This window comes from Sinocyclocheilus rhinocerous, unplaced genomic scaffold, assembly GCF_001515625.1.
Source record: "Sinocyclocheilus rhinocerous isolate Xijiao unplaced genomic scaffold, SAMN03320098_v1.1 scaffold2451, whole genome shotgun sequence".
Classification (NCBI taxonomy): Eukaryota; Metazoa; Chordata; class Actinopteri; order Cypriniformes; family Cyprinidae; genus Sinocyclocheilus; species Sinocyclocheilus rhinocerous.
In genome coordinates, this window is record NW_015631753.1 from 153,042 (window position 1) to 161,803 (window position 8,762).

Sequence of the window (8,762 nt, forward strand, 5' to 3'; positions counted from 1 at the left end):
AACAACCCAACAGCTGGGTTTGTCCCTTTTTAACCCAGTGCTGGGTTATATTTAACCCAGCATTTTTTAGAGTGTAATACCATTATTTGCACATCATTTTCTCTTTAGTAACGAAAGGTTACACAGGTAGTTTCGATTGAGCAGGCACTTTCTGTTGGTGTCCATACCTATATGTGCTTAGCCGTCCTGTGATGCTCAGGCTTCTTTTATTAGAGGCATCAGTGCTGGTGCTCAGACCTATGTGAGTTTGTGTGTTTAGTGGCCAGACTGGACCAGCACCGCACAAGCTCAATTATTCATCATTACACTCATTACAGTGAATTATTCATTAAGAGCAGTTGTGTGTAGCAGTGCAGAAACACGTGTCGCAGTGGAATATCGACCACCTCTTCCTTCTTATCTTTCCTTATCTAGTGTATTTCTTCTCTTGAGCCGATCCACCTGCAGCGAATGAGAAAACGAATGAGTGAATGAAGAAAACACAATCGTGAGCTCCGCCCATTTTCCACATCCTTCTCGCTTCAATCTCGAGGTCTCTCCGTTTAATCAGTTTTCACCTTGGTGTGACAGTAGTACACCGATATTTGCTCTCCTTTCTCCTTTACCAGAATGAGCACATTTCAATTTCTCTCTCTCTTTCCCTCCCTCTCAGAATCTCCTGCATTATTTAAACATTCTGCAGACATCATACATGCACAGAGAGAGCAGAAGAAAAACAGGCCAATAAGAATAAGTGGGAGAGGCCAGGAAGAAAAAAAATGAGGTGGCACTTGTGAAAAAAGTGCTCGTGGAGGAGGCGTGCAATACTGTTTAAAAGGTTGTGGTCAGAATTAAAAGATAATAATAATACTTTTATTCAGCAAAGGTGCATTAATTTGATCAATAGTGACAGTGTCAGACAATATTTCTAATTTTCTATTCATCAAAGAATCCTGAAAAAAACAAACGTATTATGGTTTCCACAAAAATATTAAGAAAAACTGTTTTCAACATCCATAATAGTAAGAAATGTTTCTTGAGCACCAAATCAACGTATTAGAATGATTTCTGAAGGATCATGTGACACTGAAGACTGGAGACAAATGATGCTGAAAATTCAGCTTGGCCATCACAGGAACAAGTTACTTTTTTAAATATTAATATAGAAAACAGTTATTTTGCATTGTAATGATATTTCACAATATTACTGTTTTTACTGTATTTTTAATCAAATTAATGCTAAGAAATACAGGTCACATGATCCTTCAGGAATAAGTCTATGCTGATCTGCTGCTCAAATTAACCTCTTGAAAACTCAGCTTTGACATCATGAATTACATTTGAATTACATAAATTACAGTTTGCAATATATTCAGATAGAAAACAGTTATATAGTGATATTTCACAGTGTTACTGTTTTTATTACTGTATTTCGATCAAATGAATGCAGCCTTGGTGAACATAAGAGAAACATTGTAAAAACAAACTTTTGAATGGTAGTGTATGTAAGAGAGAGATGAGAGCGTGGAATAGATGACCGTAAAGTGAGATAGACATTCTTTCTGGCTCTTTATTGCCAAAGCTTTCTCGTCTGACCTTTCGGAGAACTTTTAGAAATTCATATTGACATAGTCTGTCCCTGCAGGTTTGCCTCTTAACCCAGTATCAGTACTGCTGTTGCCATTACCCTGTTATTGAGATACAATTCATGAGCCATCATTCACTGATTTTTAATCTGAATGTGTGTGTACCTAAAATACTGACATTTCCAGAAGAACAGAACAAATAGACAGATCATTTATGAGAATAGCTGTTTTTTTCTTACCTAGAGGTGCACAAGTAATGAAAATGAACAGTAAAAATACAATGCCAAGTCTATAATAAAAGGGACAAGTGATAATTCTTTGCACACACAGAAGGATCATTTGTTTCTTTTGACTTGCATGGCAGAATAATCCCACTGTGTTACGTGTGATATGTTAATTTAGTACTATTAACTGCCGGTTATGTGCTAAATACATTTCTTGTTCTGTGGAAAAGCCTCATCTGGGAACAAGATGTGAATGCTACGAGCCTGCCAAAATGTACTGAAACGTACAGAAATTCACAGATAATCGATGCAAACAGAGCATAAACGATAATCTATACTGCCATGCAATATACAACTGTTGGTTTTCACATTCCTTCGTCACAGCACAGACTTTTATAGTTTGTTGGAGAATGTAGACATGTCTATTTTTCTCTTGTAAGATCAAGTGAGACAAACTAAATATGATGACAAATTATATGTATAAATATGAATGAAAGCATATACCATCACAGAGGGGTAATGCCATCAGCTCTGATGCCAGTATTTTAATAGCAAAAACAGCATGCTTATATGCCCCTGATACTTTAATGATGCCAATAAAACCATCGACAAAACCTTTTCTGTTGTTTTTATTTCACAAAAGCAAGGAAAATGTACAACAAATAAACAACATCCAATAGATTATAACATCAGAAATGTTTTTTAAATTCATTTTATGTTTATAGAATAACTTATGCAGGAAATTGATTTTGACAACTTCTATTAAAACAAATGTACCATGACTGAATGAAAATAAACCCATTTGAAGACAGTTGCGGACAGATGAAGTAAAAAAGAAAACGTAAGATGGCTCGTTCCAAGAGATCACACAGAAGACTGGTCCTCAGTTCTCTTAAAAGACAAATAATGATAATTCAATAATACATTTAATATCGTCTTCTCACCATTGTGTGGTCTTATACAGTATACACTACTTTTTTTTCTTTTTGGTGCTCAATAAACATTTCTTATCATCAATGTTCAAAACATTATGCTTAATATTTTTGTGGAAACTGACTTTTTTCCCTGTATTATTTGATTAATGTAAAGATCAAAAAGAACATTTAAGTATAATTTTTTTTTGTATCAATATAAACATACTGTCACACTTTACTGTCACAATTTAAAGCATCCTTACTGCAAAAAACTGTTAATTTCTGTAAAAAACAAAATTAGTTTTGAACGGCAGCATATATAGTTAATATTAAATATAGTTGCTTGTGAATGTTTTAAAAAGCTAAACTCACCTGCACCTCTGAATGCTTGATACAAAAACACCACTGATATCGCCAACATTAAGACTACTGTCCAGAAGACTGTGTCTGTTCAATTAAAAAAGTTCAACAGCTTCATGAATATTTCAATTAAGAAATGTAACAGATTTACTCGTTTTTTTATTGACTAGTTTGCTCTATGATCAACATTGAATTTACACAAATCATATTTGTGAAAACATCATGGGTAACCTAACACAAAAAAATCTCTTACCTGGGTTAGGTTTGTCCACAGTCAGAGTGGCATCACTCGGAGTTTCTAGGGCTGGATGAGAGACCCTACAGGTGATAACCGTCCCGGGTGGGTTTTTGTCGGGCCGTAGGGTGAGGTGAGAGGAGAGGGAATATGTTCCATCATTGTGCTGCCGATGACTGGAGAGGGAGGATTCTTTTGACAAAGAGACAGGCTCTTCTTCAGACGGTGCCTGGGAAAACCACTCCACCTACAGGAGCACAGGGCTGTCAGGACACAACTCCAAAACAAGATCAAAATACGATCATCTGATTGTGAGCTGACCTGCACATCCAGAGGATAGTAGCGATCACAATGGCAGCTCAGTTTCTGGGGTGTTGAATCCTGAAATATCAGTTTCTCCTCAGATAGTGCGATACGGGGGGGTTCTGGGTAAAGATATAGAATGGAATATTTGACTAATTTCCTTCAAATAGAATTGAAGGATTTATGGATGTGAACAATTTATGGGTTTCTTCAACTTTTGAGCAAGCTGTATGTCCCATGTGTGGATTTTTATTCAAACGAACAGATTTCAATTTATGTGAAGTTATTTGAAGCTCAAGGTCTAAGGTCAACAAACAACAAAGTTATTTGAAGCTCAAGGTCAAGGTCTAGAAACTTTTTTATCAAGCCTTCACCATTTATTTTTGATACTTTCAATATTAAACTATGAAAATCCATCATAAAATAGGAATGGGAAACTGTGTTTAGAACTATGATCCTCTAAACAAAGAATTAAGTATTTTCATGTTTGAAAGATTTAAATATTTTATAAAACATTTTACTAATGTAATATTTTTCTAAAGTTAAGCCCCGTTCACACCAAGAACGATAACTATAAAGATAACGATATTAGCGAACGATATCGTCTGTTTATTTTAAGCGCACGTGCGTCTGCCGCTTTAAATTCTCGAGCTGTAGCAGAATGGATTCTGATTGGCTGTCAATCTTTGTATCGTTCATCAGCTGGAAAAAATCGTTCTGGAAGTGATTCCAACGATATCGTTTCTCTGTGCCTTAATCGTTATAGTTGTGGTGTGGACTCTGCTATTCTTTAATATTGAGAACGATTTTTAGAACTATATCTTTATCGTTATCTTTATAGTTATCGTGCTTGGTGTGAACGGGCCTTTAGTGTACTTGTTTACCAAGGCATGGTGCCCCTAAGACGAAAAAGAAACTTTTTTGAGAAAACTCAAAAGCATTCAAATATTTTTTTTCCCTCCTCCTATCTCTCTCTCTCTCTCTTTTTTTTTTTTTTTACCTTCACCATCATTTAGGGGCTCCGTACCAAGGAGACATGGTTGTGACATGATGAAAATGAGACACAAAATTAATATTAATGCAAATTATGCAAAATTAAACAAAATGTATGAAAATATTAAGTGAAATGTGTATTTTCCTAAAAAAAAAAAAAACTACAAAAATGTCAGAATTCTCCTGTGATGTATGTCCACTGTTGTTAGTTGAAAGATTAAATAAACTAAAGAAAGCGTGAAAGTATTTTAAGAGTCTATTTCCTAAAAAGTGTCCATAGCTGAAGAAACACCTTTTTATAGAATATTAATGGACATTTTGACCCCTCTCAGTATATGCCAATGAAAGACTCACGTGTGATGTGCAGCTGCACGATCTGTTGAGTCTGAAACTCTCCAGAGCCGACAGTGCAGATGTATGTGCCCTCATCTGTGACCTTTAACCTCTTCAGAGTCAGAGTCGCATTACCGTCCCTCACCAGAAGATCTGCCTCAGCGCTTGTGCCTTCCCGGTCCACAAATACTGCAGTGTACAGTAGTAGTGTGATATTTATCATCCAAACATGTTTTACCTTTTAAATATATGAATATTTCTCACTTACAATCTTGTCCCACGTCTGTCTCTGTTTCCCTCGCTTTTATATCAAGAATTTTACGCCCATTTCCTCTGTGTTGTATGCGCCACTCAAGTGCCACATCCTGCCCGGGGATGGAGTTCTTTTGTCTAAAGCCACAGTCTAGCAGCACATCACCCCCTATTGGAGCCACGATGGATGGAACACGCGAAAACACCACAAACACAACTGGGTAGAGCGGTAAAGAAGAGAGTGAGAGAGGGGGGGAGGTAAAAATGTCATTACTTACACAAACAATGCAAACAGTAAGATTATTCTTAAGAGCCCTCCTCCATAACAAGAACCTGACAAGCTAGTGATAAGCAAAACAAAGATTTGCTTTGCAAACTAACAGCATGGAGACAAAAGCCTTGTTTGCTGAACTCACATGACTTTGGGAGTTTGATGCAACCTCCGAACCACTCATTTAAAACAAGTTTCGTGAAGCAGTGTTTTGATAGCACCCATCACTACTTAGATTGTTTTTATGGAGTAGATTTCTTAATTTGTTTTTGGAATATTTATGACCTAAATTTATTTACGGAACACCTAAAGCAGGGGTGTCCAATCCTGCTCCTGAAGGGCCAATGTCCAGATTTGAGCTCCAACAAACTTGCCTGGAAGTCAATTCTAGTCATTCTGAAGACCTTGATTAGCTGGTTCAGGTGTGTAATTAGGATTGGAGCTAAACTTTGCAGGACAGTGGTCCTCCGGGAACAGGTTTGGACACCCCTGACCAAAAGGGACGTGGTGATGGTTAAAGAGAGAGAGAGAGAGAGAGATGGAAGGGAAAATTCTATTGCATTCTCTCGCAATATTATAGACAGACAGACAGACACAGACGGATAGAGAGACGGACAGACAGATAGACGGACGGACGGACGGACAGACAGACAGATATACAGACAGACAGACAGATAGATAGATAGGACCAATGATATTAACATAATACAACGTTACCCTCTGTCAGTAATGTTCCTGATTGGCTGAGAGGCAGGTTCAGTTTACTCTGCATTAGCGGATGCGTGTCGGATTGTGTCGTCTCACTGTGAAGGGTCTGTAGCACCAGAGTGAGGCTGATGCCACCACCTTCCAGCTGAACTGAGCCAATGAAATGAGCAGGTAGCGAATCCAGCTCAGCACCACGAGGAGCATAACGGCTGATCTCACAAACCACCTCCTGTTCATTGCAATCAGCATGAAGAAGCAAGTCTGCATTAGGAATCTGAATGGATGGTACTGTGGGGTGAGAAACAATGGAGAAAGAAAGCTATTCTAATATATGTTTTTTATTTTAGACATTCAGTTGCTGACTTCAGGGTCAGTGCACTTACACGTTAACTCAAAGATCAGATCGTCAGCGTTAGGGGTCTCAGGGGGGTTATATGGGGTCACGAGCTCTGGTGACAGATCATCATTCCCCACAAGATCCCTGAAGACCAGAGTGGAGGCAGTGCGCTTGAACATCGCCCCGCCCATCATGCCTCCCATCCCGCCCCCTTCCTCGATCAGAGAGCAGGACAGGACCACATCAGCTCCCTCCAGCCCTGTGATGAGAGTACATTCACTGAAACGGCAAGGGGCGCCAAATCTGCCAAAACCAGACTATTGAAAATAAAACCGAAAGCAAAAAGACCATTCTGACCCATCAATCGATTTTAACGTCGTGAAACATTACACTTTTATTACATTAATATAAAATATGTCTACATATGCAAGCAACTCGGATGAAAACAATATAGGAACACGAATAAATATCGAAAACTCACCATAAACCATCCAAAGGAAGACGATGATTGTAAACATCACCGAAGAGCTCCTGACAAGATAGCTAATAATTTTGCTAGATGTCACTTATAATATATATATGCTTTCATAAAATGAGGAAAAACGCATTTTATACAAGAGCCAGCTCTCTGCTAGGCTAACATCAAAACTCGAATCGTGATAGGCTACATTCAATGGGTGATATACTACTTTCACTTTTGTTCTGAGTTCTTCCTCATTGGCAGATTCAAAATAAGAGTTCAGTTTTCCGTGTAGGCGCAATAGAAAATGTGGTGCTTTTTGTTAAATATTATTATTTTTTTATGTGAGAAATTTTGTCCATATCCATATTAAAATGATAATCTGTGTGATGGAGACAATCCAACAATCCTGCTCTTCAGTAAAACTTACATTCCAGTATCTGTTTTTCCATTGTATCATTGCAGGAAGATACTTTGTACAAAGGTACGACGTGTAATGTGGTTAAACATGTATATATTTTAAAACAAAATGATTTTTGTGCAGGTCTAGTTGCTCATTATTTACTCCAGTGACAATTTTCAGGGTGGGTTTATGAAAGTAATTTTCTGTATAGACACATTCACAAGTCTTGGCTGCTAAAAAGCCATTGAACATTTTCTTGTTGTCCAGAAAAACAAACAAACAAACAAAAAAAAACTATAGCTTGTTCATTAACTCATTGACCTCTTGTCAGAGTAGGGTATGTTGTATCAAAGGAACTTGTTATTAAACAGCCAAGTTCAGACAATAATTCATAATACAACACAAAATGTAAAAAAAATAAAATAATAATTTTAAAAAATCCATTATTAATTATCATCACCATTATAATAATACATTACAACATCAAAAAACTAAATGATAAACTGTACTACTGTAATATATAACACTTAAAAAGATTGGCTTCCTGGTCAGATTAATGTGTAAAAAAAAAAAAAAAAAGAGGAAGCTGACAAAAAGAGGAAGCTGACAGCATTTGTTGTTGTGTTTCTGAACTGCGTAGTACTACTCAAGCTCTAGCTGGGTCATGGCATATGACCTGTTTCTCAAAAAACACCAGAAACCTGTTTGAGCGCTTGTCAGATGCAGCTTAAAGGTTTTAATATTCCTATTGTTTCTGATTGGGGAACACTAACCCAGCACTGCAACAGAAATCAGAATGAATCAGCAGTTATGAGACTCAAAGCTAGCAAATCCCCCTAGGGTTAAAGACTGAACCTCCTTATACAGGGATGGAGACACCTGTGCCTGCATAATTATACACACACCTAAAGCCTGGGAAACAAATGCGAGTCAGAGGGTGTATTTGCATATTACAATTTGAAATCAATTGTGCTTTTAAATGCAGTTCTCTGAAAATCAGAGACGGGATTATTAACATAAAACCGCTATTTAGCAAAAGTAGGGACATATATTTCATGCAAATTTCATACAAATAATAAAACAGCTAATAGAACATTCTAAAAAATAATCAATTTACTTCAAGTTCACCGTTAAATGCTACACTGTAAAAAATGATTGTGATTTTAACAGTAAAAGACTGTAAAAATGCTACAGTAAAAACCTGTTAACTGGTTAACAATTTGTTACAAAAAAGGTTTTTAAAATGTTTTTGAAAAGTCTCTTCTGCTCATCAAGGCTGCGTTTATTTGGTCAAAAATACAGTAAAATACAGCAATATTTTGAAATATTATTACAATAGCTGTCTAATATATTTTAAAACATAATTTATTCCTGTGTTGGCAAATCTGAATTTTCAGCATCATA

The 8,762-nt window shown here is 36.8% G+C and overlaps 1 protein-coding gene across 2 annotated transcripts in view; it reads right to left on the minus strand.

Moving 5' to 3' along the window:
• The window catches only part of LOC107741975 (tapasin-related protein-like), a 12,558-nt gene extending 5,389 nt beyond the window's left edge, over positions 1-7,169 (minus strand). The window contains exons 1-9 of one of the 2 annotated variants that reach the window (XM_016554803.1): positions 6,977-7,169; positions 6,542-6,754; positions 6,168-6,446; positions 5,196-5,396; positions 4,949-5,116; positions 3,620-3,723; positions 3,317-3,545; positions 3,076-3,150; positions 2,482-2,680 (exon numbers count right to left, since the gene is read on the minus strand). In XM_016554803.1, coding sequence (XP_016410289.1) covers positions 2,673-2,680; positions 3,076-3,150; positions 3,317-3,545; positions 3,620-3,723; positions 4,949-5,116; positions 5,196-5,396; positions 6,168-6,446; positions 6,542-6,754; positions 6,977-7,013 — 1,314 coding nt within the window. In that variant the 5' untranslated portion in view covers positions 7,014-7,169 and the 3' untranslated portion in view covers positions 2,482-2,672. Of the gene's footprint in view, positions 1-2,481; positions 2,681-3,075; positions 3,151-3,316; positions 3,546-3,619; positions 3,724-4,948; positions 5,117-5,195; positions 5,397-6,167; positions 6,447-6,541; positions 6,755-6,976 lie in introns of those variants that run through there. The other variant, XM_016554804.1, reaches the window with a different exon arrangement.
• Positions 7,170-8,762: the final 1,593 nt, after the last annotated feature.